Source organism: Hypomesus nipponensis, chromosome 15 (genome assembly GCF_054491055.1).
Source record: "Hypomesus nipponensis isolate SF chromosome 15, ASM5449105v1, whole genome shotgun sequence".
NCBI classification, from domain to species: Eukaryota; Metazoa; Chordata; class Actinopteri; order Osmeriformes; family Osmeridae; genus Hypomesus; species Hypomesus nipponensis.
Window position 1 is genome coordinate 2,730,610 of NC_140375.1, and position 25,724 is coordinate 2,756,333.

Here is a 25,724-nt window from a genome sequence, read left to right on the forward strand (position 1 = left end):
GTATCCTGTTCTAACCTACGCCATGCACTGATTCAGTATTCATTGAATATCCTGCCTCATTCTAAGCATGTTCAGGGTGATCTTGTTCTTTAAATGTGCCTGCACTCAATCATTTTCAATTCTCTGTAGTGCATGAGGTGAGTGCCTCTTTGCCTGTAAGCAATCTCAAGCCATCACCAAAACCAAACAGGCTTTTATGGGGTGCAAATGTCCTTGGAGTTTAGGAGCATTGTCTTTTTGCATTTTTAACACTGTCACCACAGCTGTGCATGAGAAATACAGTCATTACCCCCTGTTAGAAAACAATCTGAGGTAGCATGATGGGGCCAGTTCCGACAAAGACAATCAGTCAAAGGTAAATAGTCGTTGTGGTGTGCTTGCACCAAGCATCTATAATTCCAGACTCAGGCAGAGAGAGTTAACACATCACCATGGCAACCGTTGGTCTAGTAGGCAAAGCTCACGACAGATTTGTTTTGATTTTGGTATGCCATAAAAGAAGAGCAAGAAGATGGCCTTCCTCTTGGAAGGCGATGAGAAAAAGGCGGCAGACCAGCAACAGTCTTAACACTAAATGGTGAAGTGATTAAGAAATATTTGGATGAAATAGCCATACCCTTATGGTTAAATATCAAACAATTCACAAAGTAGAATGTTAGACAATGTATGGGAGGTCATTGGGCAAACTAATTATGAATTCAAAGTGATAGGGGATTTATGAAAACCACCGAATTGCAAAGAGTATCTGCAATTGATTAAATAACATGTCTAAATGAATCACCGTGGAACTCATCATGCCCATACATACTGTGAGAAAAACCAGCCTTGCATCTCTGTGTCGTTTGATGCAGGCGCTTCAACCTGTTTCCGTCTAGATGACTGTAAATGGTTAATGAGGGTATAATTGGACGGCTCTGTGCTCAGGCTGAGAGAGGGGAGACCCTCACCTCTGATGATCAGACGTGTGAAAGGACACCCTGTCCTTCAAGGCGGCCCGCGCAGCAAGCTGTCAGGACGCGCCTCTTTCCTCCTCGCACCGTGCCTGGGATCGATGAAGCCCCCCTCCCACCGCCCGAGGAGCCCCCAGCTTGCTGTACCTCCAATTACCGCTGATGGGCAGATCCCTCCATCCGCACGGCTCTCATGCTGCCACGCATCCACCTTTCACCTTTCTTTTATAACGGGTGGAGGGGGGGGGATCTTCTCCCATCCAGCTTCGAAGGGGTTTTTTCAGCGAGAGAACTTTCCAAAGACGGACGCTGAACTTAGCCACCTTGTGCATTATTAATATCGACCACTTATGAAAGAATAAAGCAGCATTTACTCAGCACGGGAGCGTCTGAATTAATAATAGGGCTGGACTCAAAAGGTGCGATGAATTCTCTTTCATTACAAACCCGCCAATTTTAGCTTAAATGACAGATGTCTTCGGGACGAAAAAAAAAGGCCAACTGTCCCTATCATTATCTCAGGCATCGCTTTCCTCCGCATCAAATATTCAACAGAACAACATGTTTTTTTTATGGAATTTTCCATTCGCCGCGTAAGATCTGATCGAAGGCAAACTGGTGGCAATTTTGGAATTGGGTAAAGGTGGATGACACTGTTCAATTTACAAAGCCAGCATTACTATTCCACACAGAACGCAGACAAGCAACGTGAACTTGACAGGTCTGGTATTATTTGTGTGCACTCTGTGAAGACAGAGTGAGAGAAAATCCCCTGGGCACCTTCCAAAGACCATGCCCATCAAAGGCCAAAAAGTAGTTTCCATGGTGATTGTGTGAGCAGTGGCTGTTTAAAGCAGCCCCCTGTGCAGGATCACACAGTGTGCCTCTCCCAGAGTTCTGTGCGGTGTTCCGTCATGCTCAGGGCCAGAGAGCGAGGCTGTGCCGCCTATTTGGTCCCCTTCCTTAGACAGCTTCTCATCAGCCTGATCACAAAGTCACTGGATTCGACTGGAGTGCCCCCCACCCCCCCCACCCCCCCAAAAGCCAGGCAACTCAGCTCTGCATGCCTCCGTTTCACCCCCAAAAATGCAGAAGTCTTAAAAATAGTTCAGAATGACTGATTTTGTCAAAAGAAAATAATTGGTATATTCCTTTCCCAGAGCCATACAATGATCCTTTAAAGTGTATGGAGGTGTACTGTCTGCTGCGACACTGTCGTTTTCGACGTTTCTCTTCTCACGACACTGACTGCTCACCACAGGTCATCTTCCGTCATGAGACTACTCACATCCTGAGTGTTTGGAATTACGCTCATAAACGGAAAGGTCAAAGGGGTCAGATGAGGTGTGCACTTATGTTGGAGGATTTACGGGCTTCGTCGTCGACAGGAGGAGCTGGGTTGTACCTGGGACAGATGGAGTTGAGGGGAGCTGATGGGGCGTTGATTCATTCCTGTACTGGTGGGCTGGTGTGGTGTCAATCGATACCAATCCACTAATACCACCTGCCCCTAAACCCCCAGTTTCATGGTTCCTGTTGGGTCTCCCATCCGTCACTGTCAGCTAGGAGTGACTGGGGGAGAGATTTGAGTGGTCAACCACAGATAGTCTACCTCATGTCTGCAAGCCCCACCACAGTTTGATGCAACTGCTACAGTAGGTCCTAGAAGTTAGCTAGAAATGTGATAGGCCCTCCTAGTTTACAGCTATATTGACATAAATCAAATTAGCCTGTTGTCAGCAGTGCACATACAATGGTTTCATTATTTGAGAGTTGCATGTGTAACTGCATGGACAGATAATTAACTCAACCATCATGGAAGGCCTCAAGCTAGACAAAAATACTATTATTAACCAGGGTATTGAAATAATTAGTACCCATTTTTCCTCGTATGATTACCCTATTGGATTTAGATTTGGCTCACAACAACCCCATGACATTGCACAGCCTCTATTTCTCGCCTTGTCAATATGCTGCTAATGTATTCAACCCAGCTCATTTTTCAAGCATGGCATCGGCCAGCCTTCTTTTGCAACAGTGACTGCCTCCAGGCAAATACAGCTGATACTGTAGCTCATGCCAAAGACAGAGGAAAACTCATCAATAATGAAAGAGGGAAGACGCACAAGGAAAAAAAAGTGTCATATCGGCAAATACATCTGGCGTGTTGGTCTTATTTTTCTCCAGATGGACATCTCTCAAATGTCACTCCTAGCTGAACTCTACAGGAAGTGCTTTCAATTAATGATTGTCTGACTGACATCACTTTTCTTTAGGGTTGAGATGGCCTCGTCTTTTTAGCCTTGTCCACTTTCTGTGCTCAGTCATTGTCACTCAGAAAGAAAAGTAAACAAAACCATTTTTCGAAACAAATTTTGGCATTACCCCTCTGTGATGTATTCATTCATAAATGTTTTCTTAAAGAAAGTTAGCGGTTGCTTCTTATTCCCTTTCAAATGCGATCAAAATGCTTAAGCAGTAAACTACATGGGTGCAGCCTTTTAGCCACACCTATGCATGGCATCTAAAAAGCTGTGCACTTCCTGCTCGTTAAATTGTGTCATTCTTTACATCATCAGTGTTGCTGTGCCTTTGAGAAAAAACATCCGCCCAGCTGCAGCTATGTCACACTACCCACAAAGACACTGCCAGCCCACCCTTTCCATCAATGCCACCCATTGTTATGGTGTGACACAGGCCATCCGAACTCATGACTCTCTTCCCTCTTGTATCTTTAGGATCCCATCCAGAGGAACTGACCACTCCACTGCACACGGCCTGGGTGTCTCCGAATGCTTTTCTCTGCCAAAGTTCTGGTCGGCTCGGTGACCAACCACGGCCCATGTTGCTACACTCCAAGTATTTCCTCTGAAAGGATGTTTGAGGACTAAGCCTGGGATTCCGACAGATCCTGACCACACCTGTAAAACAAGGGGAGAGATTCTTGCTTGTTGTAGACAGCCAAAGCCCTACTGGTGAGTATCCTTTTAGTGAATCTTGGTGTGCATCAGCATTTCTGCAGCAGACTCTGATTTGTTGTTCTTAAATTGACATCTGGTTGTGTCGGAATATGTTGAATGTTGGATGTCCATCCTAAAGAACCTGATGAGTTTATTAAATTTGTTAGGATTTTATTGGACAGGGTAAGTATGTGAGAGGATGTAACGCACTGTGGATTTTATTCAGTGACCCAGGTTAAAGAAGTGTGATTCTCAGCCAAAAGTGCACTAACTAAACGTGCCTTTGCTTAAACTCAACTTTATTTTTAACTGCACATACATTAATATTCTCCAGTGGATATAGAAACACAATTAGAACATGTTACCTAAACAGCTAAAGAAAGTTGTGTTATATCATACCTTAGTCAACATAGAAAAGTGTTACTGTGAGTTCTCAAATCAGCAAAGCTATCATTTAGTTACAAGTATCATTAACACATTTTCCTGTTGAGTGGTGACAGAACGAAGCATTGTGTAGGTAGAACAAAGCTATTTCACCCAAGACTGAGTGCTCTGAGAGAGCAATTGTATAAAGTGTACTGTATGAGTTGAGAGCCAATGGTCTGACAATACAGTAGCAGAGTGAGCCTTCACATCCTTCCCATAAACTGCATGATGGGTAGCCAAACAGAAGACCGATCCTGACAAGCTCATCTACCCGCAGATGAACAGACCCTTTGCCGCCATTATTTATTTAGCATCGACAAAGCTAAATTTAAAATGTGATGACACAGTCATGTCTGTGGTATATCAGGGGATGTGATGTGGGGGTGGATTGCGGTTCAACCGGGGTTACCTCCACCCCCACTTTCCCTCTCAATGCGGCGCTCCATTTTCGCAGGAGGGGAGGGGAGGATTAGGGGGAGGACAGGGGGCGAAATTATCTGACAGATCCACTTATTTCAACCATCTGTGATCCCCCTCTGGCCCTGGTATTATTAGCGGCAGATACCTGAGAGTCGAGGACACTGGCTGGGGAAGGGGAGGAGACGAAGGTCTGGAGGGGAAAGGAGGAAAGTGTCCTCCGAAAAGCAGATCTCGTGGACTCGCGAGAAGCAGGAGGAATCATCGTCAGATGATGGGAGCAGGGAGGGATGGAGAGAGCAGAGAGCAGGCCGGCCGGCAGTGAGAGAACGCCTGTGGGTGCTGTCGTCTCCTGGGTACCAAGGGAAATATTGGGCTTCTCTTCTCAAGAGCCTTGGGCCAGAGTTATCCATTCCTCAGCCTCCGCTTTTTTTTAGCCTGATGCAAACAAACAGTAGTGAAATAAGGCTGGTCAGCACACTTACATAAAACATTTTTACCGCTGTGCCCTAGGATAACACCACTGTTGTAGCATGGGAGCTTTTTAAATAGGAATATGGGGAGAATGAACGTTCTGTGTTGTTCCTGCTGGCACAGTATGTTAACCTGTAGTAAAAAAACTTCATGGAGTGTTACGGAAAGCACATTAGGCAATGTTTTCCTTGTTTAATTTCCTGGATTACAACGCACTTCAGAGTAAATGTATTGTAAGAATAGAAATGTAACATTGTCGGTTCTCTCCATTGGGATGTTAGAACATATGCTACGTGGTATCATATAATACATAAAAAACCTTAAAACCTTAAAAGACAGTAAGTTCAATTAGACGTTCTAATCAGCATAGAGAAACACAGCCTTTCATCATGACTGTATAGGCTGTCACAACTGCTGCCAGGTCCAGATTAACTCTTTCAATCGGGCCAATCCAGGCCAATGACACTTTGAAAGACTCTTGGCATACAGATGGTGATGAGTCTCTCTCTCTCTCTCTCTCTCTCTCTCTCTCTCTGTCTCTGTCTCTGTACCTCTTTCTCTCTCTCTCTCTCTCTCTCTCTCTCTCTCTCTCTCTCTCTCTCTCTCTCTCTCTCTCTCTCTCTCTCTCTCTCCTCCCTCTGAAAGGCCTGTCACACACGCTGTGTCTCCGAGCACCAGGAGACCGGGGTTGAGCTGAATTAAACTGAGAGGATGTCCTTTCCAGCTCCACGGAGGGCCACAGAGACACATCCGCCCCCATTGAGCGCTGGAGAGACAGACAGAGATAGATCATAAAAGAGACAAAGAGAGAGGAGAGAGAGAGAAGGTGAAGGGAGAATGACAGAGAGCATACTACATCCCCATTGCCAGCAACTCCTATTAATTAACACCACACATACTACAGCTGCCAGACAGATTCAGAGCATGTTTTTGCTGGATCTTGTGTCTTTGATCTAAACATATGGGGTCAAACCAACAGAGAGGCCAATCTTTGGTTGGAAAAGAGAACAAACACTTGTGTGTCATTGCTTTTGTCAAATCACGTCTGTCATAGTGAAACCTGCTTACGCCTTGAATTAGGTCACGTTATATGGTGCTCTCTTGCTGTGACCCTAAACTGTATTTCCCATATTCTGCTTCTGAAAAAACAAAAATATGTTTGTCCTTGACCTAGATGATAAACATGCGAGAGATCGATGTTTTTGTAGAACAAGAAATTTGAACATACATTATTGAGTGAGAATTCACGTATTGTTCCCCCACACCTTGAAGCCCACAAGTGCTGGAGCTCCATCACAAACAGCATCTAGGTTTCAACTCAGTGATCCACAGTGAACCCACCACCATCTCCTCACCTGTGATTCATTTTTAATAGTTTGAATACATTCTTTGGCTACCTCTGTCCTCCAGTGCAAAAACGAGACTAGGAATTCGAAGCCTTCTGCAATGTTTATTTGTGTCATACAGCATGGTTTAATTCACAGGGCTTTAGTACAGTTAAGAATAAACACATGGATTTTTTGACTGAGAGACAAATTCTTAGGCAGTATGATAGCGTAGGAAAACTCAGTTCCATTGTATACTGTGAGATTAGTACTCAGTTTTGCCATGATGCAATTGTTGCCAACTGCACAGTTATCATCTGAAACGTTTGGTAAACAAATGGAAAATCCTATTTCTGAACCCCACTAAGCACTTCTAGTCTACACAGTAATGCCATTGGGATGTATATACACTGTGACAACTAAATACACAGGACACATATGCAGCACGTGCTAAATGCATGTTATAGTATTTGCAGGGGTGACTTTCACTCAATTCTCAACAGAACGGTATCACTACATTCAGTGTTAGCATGATCTCCAAACATCCAGACAATGTCTAATTCCAAGCATTCCTTTTAGAAACCAAGCAAATCCACTTGGACCTTAAGACAAACAAAGTTCCTTCTTGTCTGGAGATGTTTTTAAGCGCAGCCCCAGCTTGTCCCTCTACAGTCAGTGTACCATCCCACCCATAAGTCCTGGTTGATAAGATAACCACACCTATGCCGAGACACGGCTCTGCACGGTCCTCTTGGACCCGGACTGCCCTCATCAGAGCACCCTGGGCCAACCAGCAGTGAGGGGTATATATGACATAGACTGGCACATCTGAAACAGAAAAATAAAAGATATTCCCAGATTTTCTCAATCTCCGTGGGGACAACCAGAGATGGATGCCCAACTTTTTCACCAGCCTAGTGCCCTGCGGCAATACAGCAGTAACACTATTCGCTAAAGCAATTTCGCTGTTCTGTTTTCTGGCTAAACATATGGCCACCACCATGAACGCTTTCTTGGATTAGAAAACAAGGGGTTCGCTTCTCATGCCCCAAGTGATTGTGAGGCTTCTGGGTTGTGCATACCAAGCAAGGACGGGATCTAACTAAAGATTCTTGCATTCGCTTCGTCAGTTTCAAAAGGAAGACTTTGTCAAAGAGAAAGACAAAGTGTACTGTTCTGGAATTTAGTGTCCTTAACTTTATGTGCCAGGGGAAGTGGCTGTTAGTTGCTTGGCTTGTTTCTAGAAGTCTCTAGAAAGTGAGCTTGGCTTGTTCTCTGCAACAACCCCCCCTTTTGCCTCTCTCCTCTGAAGGCGGTCACTGATTTTTCCTGTCCTTCTAATGGTCTTACAAACTCAGTATGCAGTCATGTTAGCCATGACCACACTGCCTCCAGAGTGTACGGCGAAACAGCACTCAAGTCAGAGCGGTGGCCGAACAAGTGGGTTTCAACGTAGTCCCTGTTGCCATAGAAATGTAATAGTGAAACATGTTTATCGAAGTGGCTACACAACAAGATGTTTGGCCTTGGCAAATGAACTGATTATATACCCAAGAACCTTTGTTTTGTATTTAGAATTTTAAGGGAATGGAATGAAAGCAACTATTGTTTCACAAAATTACACACACGTTTGTAGTACTATGTAGGGACTCACAATTCAGTCCCTAAATCCTTAACCCTAACCTTAATCTGACCCACAAACCTAAACTTAACCCTAAACTTTCTAAACCTGTTACCATCCCTAACAGCAACACAAATTCGAACTATAAGCCTAAACCCACTAAACCCCCCGGAAACAGCACTTGAACATGAGGATCAAGAGCTCCCAAGTTCTTTGCCTCAGTTTACTATTTTGGAGGAAACTTCTGGTTCTTACAGCATATATAATAGCCAGGACACACACACAAGTACACACACACACTACCACAAATAATAAGAGCTCAAGAGCAAAAGGCGAAAAGCTGCTGAAACTTCACAGAGTTGTTTCCTTTCTTAACTTTGTGAGCAGCGCAGCAGAGCATTGTCAAGCTCAAGAAATGTATTTCCCAACATCTGCCTCGTGCCATCGATCTGTAGCTGTATCTGCCGTGCGAATTAGAGCAGGAATTTCAATCAATTGTGAGGCACCACAAACCCCTCTTATTTGCTGGGTACACTGTACACATAATGGCAGAAGAAAGAAAGGAAGACATTTCTTTGCCTGTGCCATCTTCAAAATGATTTTGCCATGAAATGAGAGCTAGATTAAATGTTTTCACCGCCTTAGCACACTTACAACAGTGAACATTGTCACTGAGCACACAACGTCCTTGAACGTACCCCACTATTAAATTATGGTAATTGGATGAATGCTAAGCTGTCTGCTGCAGTGTTACAGTTTGCATTCAATCAAATGACACAGCTAGAAACCATTACAATCGCTGTTAACTCAAAGGTGATGGGGTGATTGGGGTCACTTTTCCTGAGGTCCATCAAGTTTATGAGGCAGACTTTACACTAATCGGTCATGCAAGCTTGCCAATATGACTTGTCACTGTACAGGAACAGATTACAATTAGGATTTACACTTGAGCATTTCAAGTGAAAAATGCCTCAGAGTAAGGTTAGAATTACTAATCACTGCACCCAGACAGAGATATAAACATATGCATTTTGTACAGTAAGCATCTGGCAGAAAGGATGGGTGTGCTGCATGATCATGAGGCATCATCTTCAGCTTCACACGACAGTTTTTTCTCAAGCGCACACATCCGAAACAAGTCAGAATGCAAATCACTCCAATAACGTGACTTTCATCGCAGAGGAGAAAAAAAGCCATTGATTGGAGCAATCAGGGGGTCTTAGGAGAGGCAGGAAGGAATCACAGGTTTGCTATCGCACGGTTGAATGCAGCCCTGATGACCCCTGATTAAGCCTGTAGTCGCTGTGGTCACAGCCATACCCCCCCCCCCCCAAACTTCGCTAACGTGAAACATTCCATCCTCCTTCCACAGGAATTCACGGCTGGATGACATAATTGGGGCCATTTCCACATGTAATATGGCATCCCCTGGGGGGCTCATTAGAGCAACTGTTACCCCCCCCCCCTCCCAGCCCCCCCCATACGCTTTTTTTCCTTTGTGGGTGAAGAATGGTGTAGTCTGTCTGCAGCCAAACACCCTGGTTTTCTCTCTGCCCCCAGTCAGCTAGCTAATTGATTAGACGGACTCAGAAGAAGTAATAATTGTGTCGCCTTTGTGCCGTTGATATCCAATGATTCTGAACCGTGTTGTCTTATTTACATATGCTGGCCCACTGTAGTCTCCATAATGTTGTTCACAATGTCTTAAACGTGTCGCAAAAAATGTCAGGATCCTATATCTGAGAATAGTTCTTGGGCTTGTTTGCCAAAGCGTCCTGTCAAAGTCACTGAGGTGCTCTCAGCAAAGTCATCGTCCAACAAAGTCAGAGACAAACTGCAATGTAGCATCAGCAGGCGCAGACTTGCTGTGTCAACAGTACTTGCTGCGTGTCATTTTTCTGTACCCCGGAGCACTTTTGACTATGACTCTGTGTATCGGAACGCACTTGTGATGTACAAGGACAGCAGAGGTAAAAGGGATGACAAAATATGCCAAGCAGTCGATGAGTTTAGGGGGCAAAGAGAGCAGTGAGCAGAGGTAGACTTATAAATGCCAAAGGCTCAGAAAACAGATCGAATTTAGGCTGAGTCATGTTGAGCTGAAGCCTTTGAACAGCAAAACAAATAGGTCTTCTTCATTAGCAGTTTTGCTAAGCATGACACTTACTTGGCATTTTACCAAAGTTTTAAATGTCAATGCTCCTTGAATGTTAAAAAGATGCAGCAGTCAGAAAACTCAAAATACGATGTTGTGTTGAACAAAGCTGTGCTTACAGTAATAGGAATTGGGGATACAGGGACATTTCTCTGACCTTTAGAAAAGTGGACACTAAAATGGTTAGTGAAATGGTATTCAAGGATGTGAAGAACATGGTCTAGACAACAGAGTACCCCTATTGTTGGGTTGCTGAAAGAGAGAGGGCTTTTCATGGTCTCTGAGATGCGTGTACAAACTTAAATTACGTCAATATTTGATTTAAGGCACATAACCACACACATCTGGGTTAAAGGCTATGTGATGTAATGCTACGTATACGTTTTAAAGATTACAGTATAAAAACATTACCTTCTTTTTGTACTGTATACTTTTTATGACGAGAAAACATGTTGTGTTATCATGCGTAATGCAATAAAGATGACAAAGAAGGACTTTGATAAGAAAATGGTTACATATAGGAATAAACTGGTATGCCCACTAATTACCAAAGCCAGTAAATGAAATTTCAATTAGTTCACTCTTGAGGGTAGATTTTTTGCTGGCAGGTTCAAAGCTAATGACAGCAAAGAGGGAAATAACCCATGCTGACCGTCAGATTCATTATGTAAATAAGAAATCTGCAGTGAGGTACAGTAACAGTACAGTTTGTGTAATTTAGTCAACTTACTAACGTCACTACTAACATTTTACAGGTCAGTCATGGACATTGGAACATCTGGCTTTTTCTCTTGTTGTTCAACTAACTGCATTTGTATAATTATTCCAATCCTGTACAACAGCCAGAAAGCTCAGACGATTAAATAATAATACAACCCTTCCTCAGCACATATTCGAACTGTTTCTCAAAAAACTATGAGTAACTTGCTATTAGCAAATCTTGCCTTGAGCCACACCAACCCCCATATTTGGTCTGTTCCCAGACCACTCTTTCCCTCTTATCATTCCTAAACCAATTATTTCCCCTACCCAAACAAAAACACTTGCTCCATCTCATCCTTGCATGAATCCCCCCTGGTTTAATTAGTGATGATCAAATTCATAATTATATATTTTTCTCTCTATGCAGGCATATAATTGGGAGGACTTTGACTTCTGTGAATCTAATCTTTTATATGAAGAATATATCATCTCCCCCTCATTAGGGAAGAATATAACTAATGTAGGGCTAGCTAGAGAAGGATGTGGTGGATGAACTAGACTGGATGGGGAGAGCTAGTTAGGAAGCCAGACTTAATTGGATAAGAATCTAGGAGGCTCTAGTCTCTAACCATTGACCCTCACTTAAATTGAATTGGTCTTTTGTTAAGGCACTTTACATTGAATGCTGTGAAAGCCTTAGGCAGCACACTCTGCTCTTAAACCCACCCTGTTGAGGGCTGGTGCTAGACACCTTTCACAAAGCTAGTTTTGTTACCCAAAACATCCCTGACTAATATTTTTTAGAAGACACAATATGTTTAGTGAAATGTCAAACGTGGACCATAGACTGGGCAATGCTGACTGGCAATGAAACATTGATATGAGATTCATCTTACATTCTTTCAATGTAAGGTGGCAAAGCATTTCTAAACAAGCTGTATCCAGTGTTTCCAATGGGAAACAAGTATGCATCAACATTCTGTAGCCTTCAGCTTCACACTGGGAAATTAGATCTCAAAAATACAATACTGCTATTCCGGGAATATGGGAGTCAGCATTAAATAACAGTTCTGAAGCCATATTGTTGTTTTCTTTATAGGTAAGTCAATAGGTGCAGGTGGACAAATCGAACGTGCACAATGGCATGTTCTGAGAAGACCACGCTAGACCTGATGATGGCTTTCTTCCGTCTTGACATCAACGACAAGAGACAAAGATGTCACTTGGGGTCAGGTCTATTCAGTGAACTGTGAATGACTATACTCTCTGATCTTCACAGCTCGACATTTCTTTCTTACAATTCTTCATTAGTTCCACTGATGGGGCACACAGGGCGTGAAGTGGCGTGACCTCCCCGCAACCTTAAACAAAAGAGGTCTCAGTGCCAGTCTCTCCACAAGTACAGCGGACCTCCCTGAGCTTGGTGACCCAGCAGTAAGTGCTCCTTCCTGGCCTTGGAGGTTAGGGAACTGGCCCGGGGTGGCTCTTCTGCAGTACATAAATTAGAGGGAAAGTGGTAGACAGGCTGGCCTGTGTGGTTATCAGCACAGAATAACCTGCTGTGACTGGCGCCCCTAAATCTTTCATCGAGTGTGACTTGTCCCTACTCTTCTCTGGACCCTCACCATCAATCAAGGGCGACACCAGGGCATAAATGGTTTGCGTGAACTTTTCCAGAAATAAAACAGCCATTCTCATCTAAATCAATGGGGAGAAAATGCACCCCCGGCCGTTCTTTGGGAACTGATTAAGTTATTAAGCAGAGTTAAAGTGGACATTGTGCCTGCCTTGTGCTAAGCAAAGGGGAAAGTATAAATCTAAATAGGCTGTCTGCCAGTACAATTGAGGCCATGTTTAGCGCTGTGCTCATTAAGCACACTTGTAAAAGATGTATTCTTTTTCATTGCATGTTATTGGGAAGTCATCTACATTACAAATTGCATATGGCAGGTGAATTAGTGTTCCTGGTAAGGAAGCTTGAAGGTGGTCTCAGCTTGATTACACTATTTCTGTAGAGCTTTATGTTGAACGTACATGTTCGTATTGGTGGTTATAGTCAAGGAAAGTCTGTATTTTACAAGGCATTAGTATCTCCACTGCAATATTACGTGGTACAGTGCAACAAAAACAGAAGTGTAACGTCACAAACAATATCGTTGGTGCAGTCTACCTATGAGACAGTGCTACAACAGGAATGTAGATAACAACTGTCCAGAAATGGCAGGCGATGTGAGGGAGGTAGAGTGTTCCGACAGTATCTTTGAATGAATAATGGCCTTTTGCCTAATGGTTAGGTGTCTTACATTTGAAACCAGAGGTGAGCCCACAAATTGATTGACATGTTTCCCCCGGAAATCTTTTACACTCCTTAAATGTCCACCTGGACAGTGATGATAGATATGATGACTGTGTTAGAGCATGTTGATGCTCTTGGATTATAATTGTTCTTTTTATTTGATGTGTTTCTACTGTACTGTATGCTGGATGTTCTGTGACTGGCTGTCAGATTCTCAGCTTGTACAGAAGGAAAATCAGAGAAATGGAATAAATGTGCCTGACATGTTTGTACAACTAATACGGGGGGAGGGGAGGAGGGAGTAGACTATTGATTTTGCAGTATTACGAGGTACTCTCAAGCACACACAAACACACTTGCACACACAAACAGTCCAGGTCACATGTAGATGTGCTTGGGAGAAACATCCTGTACATTATACTGTCTGTACTTGCATTGGAAAACGTACTGTTTACAATGACTGCTTCATTCTCACATTCCTAATAGGGCATGGCACATCACATTCTCTGCTTGCTCTGACTGCTCCTTGTAAGTTCAACACAAGGCCAATGTAGAGAGCAATGAAAAGCAAAGCAGTTGGGGAAAGAAAGGCCACGCTCTCAGCCGTTTCAAAAGCAATTAAGGGCATTTGAATCAATACCTTGAAAATTCGGATTTCACATTTAATGACACCTCGGGGCAGAGCTGTTTTTCGGGCTGTGACAGGAACATCGATAATAATGACCTATCACCGGCCCCTCTTTCCCAAAGTTTCCCAGGCGTCACTGAAAAGGGTTCCATGCCCCCGCCAAGCCAGGCTGGTACGAGACCAATAAATTCCTGAAAAGAAGTGACTGATTGGACAGACTCTGACATTATATTTCCTCTGTGGATCTTCTCCTCTCTGACTAGGGAGGGCATCAACAAGATGCCACAGTAAAGCGGTAGGAAAAGATGGGGTTATTATTGGCCTCCGAGAAATATGAGGAGATGGGAGCCAAGGGAGCTGAAAAGTCAGAGACAAGCTCCATTACAGTCTTGGAAACTTGCCCCGTCCTTGTGCCTTTGAAGACACCAGCTCGTCACTTGGATTCAGGCAGAGGAAGTGTGAGCAATCAACGGGGCTACTGATTGGCTAGCGAGCGGAACTCACTCCACAATGATTTCAGCGTGTCCATGCAAAATCGGAACCGCAAATTATTTGCGGAAATTGGACATATTCACATTTGCAATTAAGCTGAAAAGACAAAGTGAATTGATCCATTTAGTCCCCAAACTGGTTCATGGTAAACTGCCCAGAAGGGGCGTTTTTCAACTGGATGATTTTTGAACATTGAATCAATGAAAAAATCGCAGAAATATCCTGTCTTTACTTGACTTTTAGTGGTGCTTGCTTAACTTTCTCCTGATTGCAGTCTTCCCTGTTGTTACAAACAGTGGAGACCCCCTAAAAGGTCACAGCGTACACTGTTAGTTCACCATCAGTGAGACCTCCATTGACAATACATTGTTGATGCGATGCTATTTAAACAGCAGCAGGTGCTGCCTTCACGGCTGGTTAGCTGCTGTTGATGTGAACCGCTGACAAGCCTCCTCTGTCATTGATTGTGGCCGTCTCCTGGTCAAACAGCACTTTGTATTCTTTCTGCCTCACACATGGGCTAGGCAGACCCGATCCCTTTGTTTGTAGTGGGGGAGGATGTGAGACATCACCTGTGAGCCATCAGGTGGAGGTCAAGTATTTTAGCCTTTGCTGGTCTCCAGTCGATGAGATGTGAGATCAGGAAGGTTAATTAGCTTTCTGGATTTTTTGATGTGGATAATCAAGAAATGTGCTTTTGAAATACATTAGGCTGTTTCACTGACTGTAATGATCATCCATTGTTGTCCTTGTGTTGTTGTTGGGAAGAGGGAGCTCGGGGAGGATTACATTTGCTCTGGTTGTGTTTGTCACACGAACAGACTCATTTGTCACATTGCAATGCACGTTGGAGCTGGCAAGACATCTTCAAATCACGCATGCGTTGTTTGCATTGTAGCATATGGACTCATCTGTCTTCTCAACCATGTGGTCATTGTCTGAATTTGTTCTTTTTCTGAATTTAGCTTGTGTTAATATCCAACAGCAGCCAGTTGACCTACGCGAGACCCGTTTAGGAATATCGGATAGGGCCGTCCTTTGCATTTCTCTAGTTGAGAGTAGGCTTAGCACAAAGTATGTCACAGTCCCTAAGTAGAGTATCTCTCTATCTGCCTTCGTTTGATTGATCTGAATGCTCAGATGCACACTTCAATTTGTGAGCAACAAAAGGATGCGTCAGGTCATTGTTTTTGATATGTTTTTGAAATATTTTGCACATCAAACAAATACAGTACCCTCCCTTCCGAATTATCGGGTCAGATGCAATTTGCATTTATGCTGTGCCTCATAACATCAAGACCGGCCCCTGCTGCTCTCTGCGAGCAAAAAATAAAAAAATAGTAATATCTTTACAACTCATTTGATCTCCCATCAAAAAGCGTCTAAAAATAAAGTTGCATCTGTAGTCGGCCAATCTTCAAGCTGCAGTCTGCAGACATCCCATCACAGATTGGCGTTTACGTGTTTGACATCAGCCTTCATTCCCATATCTCTGGATGAGGCACCGTGCTAATTGTTTCATTTGGATGGTCTCTAGCACCAGACACTTGGCAAGCCATGTGGTTGTAGCTGTGCTCTTCTCGATGTCTGAAGCAGAAATGAAAACAACATGTCACTGGCACAGACAGAAATACAAAACAGAGCCAACGAGGCAAAGCATCCCATGTGTAATTTACATATTAGCATATTAGCATTCAGTCAGTGAGCACAAATGCAGCCAGGTTCTTCCAGCTGCAGAATACGGAAAATGAGGGATTCTGCTTCCAACCCAGACTGCGGTTTGGCCTAATTAGAATTCCTTGTTGTATGAGATGTCCTCCTTCTTCCTCTTTTTCTGAGGTCAGACGTTTATGATTAATTAAGAAAAGAACCAGCATGTGAATGCGTATGGAGCTAGAAAATGGTTGTAAACTATGTAGGTTCCTATTGACTCTTGACTCACTACTTATTGAGCTGACACTTGACCTTAGCTCGCTGAGATAAAACTGCCTCGATTGAGCTCAGCTCTTAGAGGGTTTGACCTATATATGTCACACACACACACACATACAGTAAGACAGCTTCATAGAGTGATGATTACCAAGTATTTAATACTGTCACACAGTGACTAAGCCTCATGTCACTTGCCGGCAGGTCCTGGGGTGGTGTTTCCTGTCTGCCACAGGAAGAAGAAGCATGTTTGGCTAAGATGTCGTTGAGGACTCCACCACACTGCCTCTCCTACACTGCGTGCCCCCCCCCGGATGTGTGTCCCCGATGGTGCCATGATCCTGTTATAACCGTGGGTGAGGATTCATCGCCTCTTTCAATCAAGTTGTTTATCGCAATACAAGCAAGCGCTGTTCAGTGTCCATGGGGTCCCAGAGATAGCCTCAAGCTGGATCCTGTAAAACAAGCTTGCTGTTACTGAACGACAGCAGATAAAAATGCATTCTTTATTTTTTGTTTGTTTTCTATGTACCTTAAACCAAATCCAGATCATCTCCACGTAGGACAAAAGACATGCATTCATCCCTTTAATCACTGGAAGACCCATGCGGTTTCAATTCTTTAACAAATGGGTATGAAATGATGGGTGCTAAATGTGACTGAACTCAGCATAATTCTCTAACTGCACTTGCCACTGAAGCATAAAAAACTGCTTAAAACTCTTCTTGACCCAATTCTTTATCAGTAGTGGAAGGCTTTTACTGTCTATGTCTTATGGAGGATTCAGATGCATTCACACTAGGAAAATTAAGTCCTGGCCTGACAGCATGGTACGCAAATGGACGGTTTACACAGCGAATTGACACGCACAGAATGGAAACGAGATATTAACAGAAATGTTGAATTGAATTATCACTATTATTAAACTGCTTCAATAATTCCTTTAAATTCCTCCTCCGATGCTTTTTTTTCTGTAGGTAATGACGAGGCATAAGACTAATCCTGGAGATGCCGAAGAGAAGAGACATTCTTGCCGTCGTGTTGATAGTGTTACCCTGGACTCTGCTCATCACCGTCTGGCACCAAAGCGCGATTGCGCCGCTGCTCGCCATCCGAAAGGGTAAACCAATACTCATCGTGATCGTTTTATGTCCTCCATAGCATGCTTTAAGCCTAATGACATATTGAAGTCTGAACACATGGTCATCGTAAATCATTCGCTCCTAGAAGCACTTGAATGTAATCACGGATTCATTTGAGTAATCTTTACACATCATGTAATGATTTCATAAACTAGTCATTATTATCTTTCTGAAAGATCCATTGCAAAAATGACTAGAACCTAGTTATCAGTCAGAAAGGTTTCATTAGAATCAGTTCACAACTTAGGGGTGTTTATAAGTCTTATTCCGTTCTTCAGTATTGTTCAGATTTGCTATTGAGCTATAGTGGTTTCTCAAATCCAATGGAGATTAGATGAATTTCTGAAGTCCTTTAGTTAACATCTAAATGAACTTCTTCTCCTATGTGGTTACCAGGCTCGTTTAATTCAACGGCCCGTATATGTGTGCAGTGTGTGTGTGTGCAGTGTGTGTGTGTGTGTGTGTGCATCAAGCGTGTGTGTGAACGTGAGTGAGGTATTTATCCACATACTGTACACAAGCTTTAGTCATTATCTTCAGACTCAATGTTACTCCCAAGAGACCACAGCGTGAAATGTCAGGCATGCTACACACTGAACAAAACCAAATTAGGGGGACAGTAAATCAATACAGTTTCTTCTTCATCCTTACCTCCCAACATCAGGGTGAAGGGTGACAGACTAAGAAAGCAAGTTCACACAAACCATTTCCGGGACCGATTTTTGTTTTGTCTTAAAAGAAGCAAGTGGTTTTTGGCTCTTCAGAGACTCAGGCAGCCATCTCTGAACATCTGGCCATTGTAAGACTGGGTTCATCTGTGTCGTACAGAAATATCCCCTTTATGTGTGAGGAGCAAATGGCTCTCGAGCTGAGCAGCCATAAAGATCTCTATTAGCTGCGACACAATGACTGAGGGAATTTACAATCTTAACGATCGGCTAACTATATTTGATCTGTCATGAAAGACCACGGGCATCACCTCATCATATCTATACTGGAACAAACTCCCTTTCTCGTCCACCTGGTTGTTTTGCAGCTGGCTCAGTGGGTAAACAGCAGGGTCAGCCCCTCGGGGGGGGGGGGTCTCCGAGCCTGTCTTGTAGATGTGACTGTCCTCTCACGCTGCCTGCTTTTGCTTTTTGCAGCCTGTCACCACCTAGTAAAAGAGATCTTTATCATACCAGAGAGGCTTGCAGTCCATCGACACCGACTCGCAGGTACACGGGGTCTCTTGGTTCCGCGTCACTTGAAAGGATCCACTGGGCAGCCCCGGGGCGCGCTAATGCCTTACATGTGTTCCTCTCTCCCACCCTGCAGATGACAGAGCCGAGGGGAGGAAGGAGGGCGGACAGGCCTCCGACTCCAAGGAGTACTGCTCCTCGGACAAGGACATCGTAGAGGTGGTGAGGACTGAGTACGTGTACACGCGGCCCCCGCCCTGGTCCGACGTGCTGCCCACCATCCACATCATCACCCCCACCTACAGCCGGGCCGTCCAGAAGGCGGAGCTCACCCGGCTGGCCAACACCTTCCTCCACGTCCCCAACCTGCACTGGATCCTGGTGGAGGACTCGCAGAGGAGGACGCCCCTGGTCACCCGGCTCCTCCGGGACACGGGGCTCAACTACACCCACCTCAACGTGGAGACCCCCAGGAACTATAAGCTGAGGGGGGACACCAGAGATCCGCGGATCCCCCGGGGAACCATGCAGAGGAACCTGGCATTGCGCTGGCTCCGGGAGACCTTCAACGCCAACAGCAGCCAAGCTGGTATCGTGTACTTTGCAGACGACGATAACACCTACAGCCTGGAGCTGTTCGAGGAGGTCAGTGAAAGTTCAAAGGTCACAGTGGCCTCACGTGGCCTCACGTTAGCGGTGAAAGCTGGTGAATCACACAACTCAAATCTATTTTCATCACATTGGGTAACATCTGGCAGTGACTAATTGAGTTGACCTACCAGAGTGTAGTGCCCACCTGGCAGTGCCAAAGCCACATCACCTCACATGACGCACCATGGCGAGACAATAGAGAGGAGGGGGGGAGCAATGCAGATGATCCAGTGTGCAGGTCAAGGCTTTGGACATCCAAACGAATCAGCCCCTCAAGATGGCGACTTCAAGGGCTTCTTCAGCGCATCTGCAGAATTCAAGCTTTTTCGTTGTCCAACCTTTCTGTGTCCTCAACCAGCCCTATCCTCTGCTGCCACTAGTTAGCACAAAAGAAAGCGAATCAAAACCTGTTTGGTCTATCAATATGACTTAAAATAAACAATAGTTGAAGTGTATTTCCCTCTGATGATCCAACTTAAATATATGTATAACAATAATAATAATAATAATAACACAAGCTTTTTATAAGTTGAGATGCCTGGACTTGTAATTAATGCCTAAATGTTAATGCTTTTAACCAGCAGATATTTGTGGGACACAGAATTCTGTAAATGGACGCAGTAGAAGGCAGGGGCTTCAGATTATCAACAGCCTCAGGTCTTGTCAGGGTGAGAGAGGTTGTGGTAAATGGGTTTCACTCTGTATTGACGAGCCTGTCATTACCTTTCCCTGGGAATCAGGCAAAGTGCACTTTGCCAGGAGCCCTCCATCACCTCCCCCAGCGGGCTCTGTTTATGGCCCAGAGTAACCACCCTGTGGGGCTGACCTGTCTCTTAGTTGACGGATAGATAGACCCCCCAGAGTCAGTCAGGGCTGTGGTACTTCAAATACTTTCCGGCTGACCGTGCAGTATCAGCCACACTCATCGACCTACTTCCAGGTAGCGTAGCCTTGTCTCCAACTATGGAGACAAGGCTACGCTAGCATACCGCGCAGCCTGTAGCATTCTGCTTCAGGTAGCTTTGTAATCCGATTCAACGGTGCATTAACCTTGATATGCTGTGCAAGCTTTGCACTTTGCTCACCTTGAAAAGCCTATCTGCCTATGGCCTATCTGCCATTCATTGTCACATCCTCAGTAGCAATTGCTTTACGAAGGTTAAACACACAAAGCCTAGATGAAATACAACATTACCGGCCGCCTTTCAATGATTATGCGTGAAATTGCGACGAGGTGATGGTCGTCCATAGTTCCAGCACAGTAATGTTCCTATGGAGGCAACCCAGACCTAACCAAACCATGGGGAAACACAGTGTGTCGTGGAAACATGGTCAGGGTCCGCTGTAGATTGTGGAAATTAGAATTGCTCATAAAATATGCATCTCCCACAGTTAAACTACATCCTTGTAAAGGGGTTGCATTCATTATTAAGCTTCCATCAAAAATGTTCATGTGCCTTTTCAAAACCGCAAAATGATTTGGCAGTAGCAGCATCTACCTATTTTCAACCCGTCTTCTTGATTCTCTCATTCGCATTAGGGACCCAATAAGTCAAACTCCCTCGAGTTACAAATGTCAAGAAAAACATGTATTCATAGAGAGATAGCACTAGCTTAGTTGACTACATAAATCACTGATGTTAATGTGATGGCGATTTATGTTGATACTGCTTCCCGTCTCTGTAAATTATATTAAACTCATCTTTATGATCTGAAACATGTCTGGTAAAAAGCCAAACACTGTATCGCATTTGTTAAAGAAGGGAGGACCAAGCTCTGCGATACACTCTGTTAGTAACCATCTGAAAAATAGATCTCGGGCAGACACCATCAGACTAATACTGTAATTGGTGAGTTCAGGATAACGGCATTCTTTAAAATATGAAGGAAAATGATTCATTGAGGCTGGCCTGGTATCTTTTAATCTCTCCATTCCTCACACATGAGTGAGTGTAATGTCAAAATCATCATTCCTAGGGGACAAGGAAACGCATTCAGGCTCACACAGTTACTAGAAGAAGCTATTGCACAGTACAAGACTTTCATTTTGATGTCAAATGTGAAAAGGGAGACAGTCAGGTTAGGATTTCAGAATTTGGGAGTCAAGTTTGGGGGCCAGACTTTGGCACAGCTGTGTGTACCGAGTGTGGGTCCAAGTGGGTCCAAGTCAAGGTAGTAATATCCTATTTTGGACTTTTATTTAGACACGTAAATTGAATTATGAATGTGGACGTCAGCCTTCTCCTTCTAGAGTTTGGGGTTTGCTAGCTGCCTTTGTTGTGCTCTGACTTCAGAAATACAAGCTTCTTTCTCAGCGACCCCTCTCACTCCCTTTCCGGTAAATAGAGTAGGAAATAGTTTATAGACACATGGACAACTGGTAATTCAGCCCAAACACTTCCAATACAAAGAAAATTGGTTGGCGGTCCCTTTTTCATTTTCATCTGCTTAACTGCAAACCGAGGGAGGAAGTGGTTTATCTTAGATCCCTCGCGCTGTCAGGCCTCGAAACGTTCGTTTCCACATTTCAGTACGAGAGAAAAGACACTTGGGCGGTCTGATTCATTCACGAGAAAATAAATATTCTAGCACAGAAAGCAAAATGGTCAGTTGTGGAGATCATTTTAAGCAGAGGAGAGGTAGCGTAGAGAGTCAGGAAGGGGTTGAGGGGATAGAGGAAGAATATCACCGTTCAGAAAGGGTGATTTCAAAGAGGCAAGGGGCTCACTCTCTCTCTCACACACACACACACATACATACATACACACATAACTGCATGCATGCACACACATTCACACACACACACACACACACACAAACACAAACACACTTCCTTTCCTCCCAGTGCTCGTTAAGTGGGACTACCCTGCCAGATCTTATCGGGGTGGCTGGCGGAGTCACGGCCTCCAAGGCACCAACGCATTTCCAAAACCGAGGCTTCCCACAAACCCCCGGCCCCCACTCCATGCTGTTCATACACTCGTCCTCTCTGATCCCATCAGCTGATGGCACTTCATCAGATTCTGCCACCGCACAGGAACACAGACACACCAGGCTAATCCCAGATCCTTCATTATCTTGCACATACCCTGACACCACCAATCACCCGGCACGCACGTTTCATTTCCCACAAACACTTCCACAGTCGATACTGCGGTGCCATTATTCCTGCAGCACCGCATGCGTCTAAATGATCCGGCCAGTTCTCTTCCTCCTCCTCCTCCTCCTCCCCATCCTCATTAGAAAACTTTCCTTTTATGATCCGGGCATCTCCAACCTCTACCAGCGCATAAACAGAGAAGTCGACAATGAGCAGGCTGCTACAGGAGCTTTTGATGCTGGAAGATTAAAGGACAAAATGGGGGAGTTCTCGGAGCAAAAGAAAGGGCTTTACCTCTCAAGCATCTCCTCAGCAGCCCGGCTCCTCAGACTCTCAGTGTAATGGCCCCAGCTCCTCAAGGCCCTCTCGGGCTCTGTCCACATTTACACTACTTAGGGCAGAGAGCAAGTGTGTTGAAGGTGCCTGTCACACACATAGCATTTCTTCCCCCACACATACTGGACTGTAGCTCACCGGTGACTATTTTGTTTTGGTGTTATAGGTGTAAAAAAAAAGCGTCTTCAAATCCGAAGCAAAAATACATTCTACTATACATGACGCCAAGTGTCTCTATCGAACGAATCTGTCTATCTGTGAACGAATTACCAGAAAAATGAGAGACATGTAGTGTGGGAGGTTTTTGAAACCTCTAACTAACTAACTAACCTCCGGGTAAAATAAGACTGTCTCTTACGTCAATGAAACGGTTCAAGATGTAGGTTTCAAATGAGCAGGCGTGTTTGCTCGGTTTGACCCATGTCCGACTCTTGTGATCTGTAGATGAGGTCCACCAGAAAGGTCTCCGTGTGGCCCGTGGCATTCGTGGGCGGACTACGCTACGAGTCGCCCAAGGTCAACGCAGCGGGAAAGGTGTACGGCTGGAAGACGGTGTTCGACCCCCATCGACCATTTGCCATCGACATGGCGGGCTTCGCCATCAACCTGCGCCTCATCCTCTTCAAACCCCAGGCCTACTTTAAACTGCGGGGGGTCAAGGGGGGCTACCAGGAGAGCAGTCTACTCCGAGAGCTGGTCACTCTCAATGACCTGGAGCCTAAAGCAGCTAATTGCACTAAGGTAAGGACATGCAAGAGGACATGTGGATTGCTTTCCAGAGTTCATTTCATGTTTTTTATATAATCCCACTATTCCATCTCTGGCATAATGAAAAATGAAGAAAAAATACTCACCTTATAGGCATTGACTATGCGCCATCCCCCTTGTGGAAGCTGAATAATCAATATTCTGACAGTTCAAACTTTCTACTCTCCTGAACTGGTGCTGGAAATGTTTTGCTGCATCTATTGGGTAACTGGCTCTGTCCACATCTTATCACACACAACCCACACAGACACACTGTTCAGTAAAACACTTCAAGGTGTTGTACTTTTACCACTGCCCACTCCACCTCCGGCATGTTTCCTTCTGCCTGTGGTCTGAGCGGCTCAGGTTCTCCCTGGGCAAAGGAAAGTCAGCCAGGTCAGGCTTAGCTCCCCACCACCACTCTCTCGCTCTTTCTCTCTTTCTCTCTCTCTCACTCTCTCTTTTTCTCTCTTTCTCTCTCTTTTTCTCTCTCTTTCTCTTTCTCTCTTTCTCTCTCTCTCTCTCTTTCTCTCTCTCTCTCTCTCTCTCTCTCTCTCCCGCACACCCACACACACACACAGGCTCTCTCTTTCTTTCTCTTACATACACACGCAGGCTCTCTCTCTCTCTCGCTCACAGACAGACAGGCTCTCACATGCTCATACACATATTCCACCACCTTCAGACACACAAACTCTTACTCTCACAAAGACACACCCTTCCACACATTGTGTCTACGAGCGAATACTCTCATAGACACACTTTGGCACATATGGGACTTAGACATTAGGGGGATTTTGAGGTGATTATCATTTTTGGTCCAGCACAGCATTTGTAGGAGGAACAGATACAAATATGGGATTGGGCAAGGGGGTTGGGGGGGACAGCCAACTGAAGGCTGGGGTAGTAGAGAGTTCAGTGGTGGAAACGGAATTAGGAGGAAATGGGAAGGAAAGAAGGGGATGTGATCTTCCTCTTTCAGGATGGAAATGTTCTTTATAGATGTCTTCAGACAAAAGGGTGGCTATTACCCCTTCCTACACCTAGGTGAAGTGGGAATGAGCTTGTGTCGCATCTCAAACACACGCCATGCATTATTCATGGCTGTGGCGGTGGAGATGAAAGGCGCTGATGCCCCAATAAGCAGTAGTTGATGAAAATGAGCTTCATACGCTTCTGATAGGGAATATACAGGGAGTATACCACTATGTTAAGCATGTGTCTGGTGTTCAAGGCTAAATCATTCCACTCCAAAGACTTGATCATAACCCGGTGATGTCCCCAAAATAACTAGGCTTTTCTACTTTCCCAAATAACAGTACGAGCCTGAAACAGCTCTTTTATTGTTCATTTAGATTCTTATTGATTGGGTAGACCATTCCAAGTCCATTTGTGTTGCATTGGTGAGGTCCTTGACACCTCCCAGCAGGTTTAACTAACTGGAATAAAAACAATTGAGAATGAGCAAAGCCTTCAATTGCAGTCTACCACAAAGGTCCTATTGCTCTTTGGTACAATGTACTTTCTGTTCTATTCTTGTTGCTATATACGGAAGTAGATATTGTGAAGTACAGTGTAAGCTGCCCACACAGAATGGAACAATGGAGGAGGGAAGAAGTCTGCATTATACCAACTGTGCTAGCGTGTGTGTGTGTGTGTGTGTGTGTGAGGTCTGTCTTTTCACATATATATTTTTCTTTTTCTGCAGATACTCGTTTGGCACACCAGGACAGAAAAACCTGTCCTTGTTAATGAGGGGAAAAAAGGATTCACAGACCCTAACGTGGAGATTTGACAGTGTCTCCTCAAAAAAGGGTAAGTAAGAAGCATGGGTGTATCTAGCCCTATTTCGGGGGGGCTTTTAAATATTTCATATTTTAAATCTAAATGTCTTAATTTGTCTTCCTAAAACCCACTAGAGGACACTATTTAAAAGGATATTTTCAAAAATGTATACTGGGGGAACATGCCCCCAGACCCCCCTAGTTTTTATGGGTCACAGGAAAAATAATAGGTTTCATCTAGGGGCTAAGCCCCCCCAAAAAAGTGAGAACCTAGACCCGCCCCTGGTAAGAAGAAAAATAACAATGATCTAGGAAGTATTTTGTTCCAGTCAGGTGTTTCTGGCTTACTATCATCCTCTTGTTTGGAAAATAACTTATATCTTGTTGTTTTGAGGAGCTTTCATGATT

General features: G+C 44.4%; 1 protein-coding gene across 2 annotated transcripts in view; it reads left to right on the forward strand.

Annotated features, from left to right (window-relative positions):
* The window catches only part of b3gat1a (beta-1,3-glucuronyltransferase 1 (glucuronosyltransferase P) a), a 52,935-nt gene that overhangs the window by 24,090 nt on the left and 3,121 nt on the right, over positions 1-25,724 (forward strand). The window contains exons 2-8 of one of the 2 annotated variants that reach the window (XM_084674948.1): positions 3,689-3,925; positions 16,580-16,731; positions 17,353-17,495; positions 18,663-18,734; positions 18,835-19,343; positions 23,230-23,526; positions 25,241-25,347. In XM_084674948.1, coding sequence (XP_084531074.1) covers positions 17,384-17,495; positions 18,663-18,734; positions 18,835-19,343; positions 23,230-23,526; positions 25,241-25,327 — 1,077 coding nt within the window. In that variant the 5' untranslated portion in view covers positions 3,689-3,925; positions 16,580-16,731; positions 17,353-17,383 and the 3' untranslated portion in view covers positions 25,328-25,347. The remainder of the gene's footprint in view (positions 1-3,688; positions 3,926-16,579; positions 16,732-17,352; positions 17,496-18,662; positions 18,735-18,834; positions 19,344-23,229; positions 23,527-25,240; positions 25,348-25,724) is intronic. The other variant, XM_084674950.1, reaches the window with a different exon arrangement.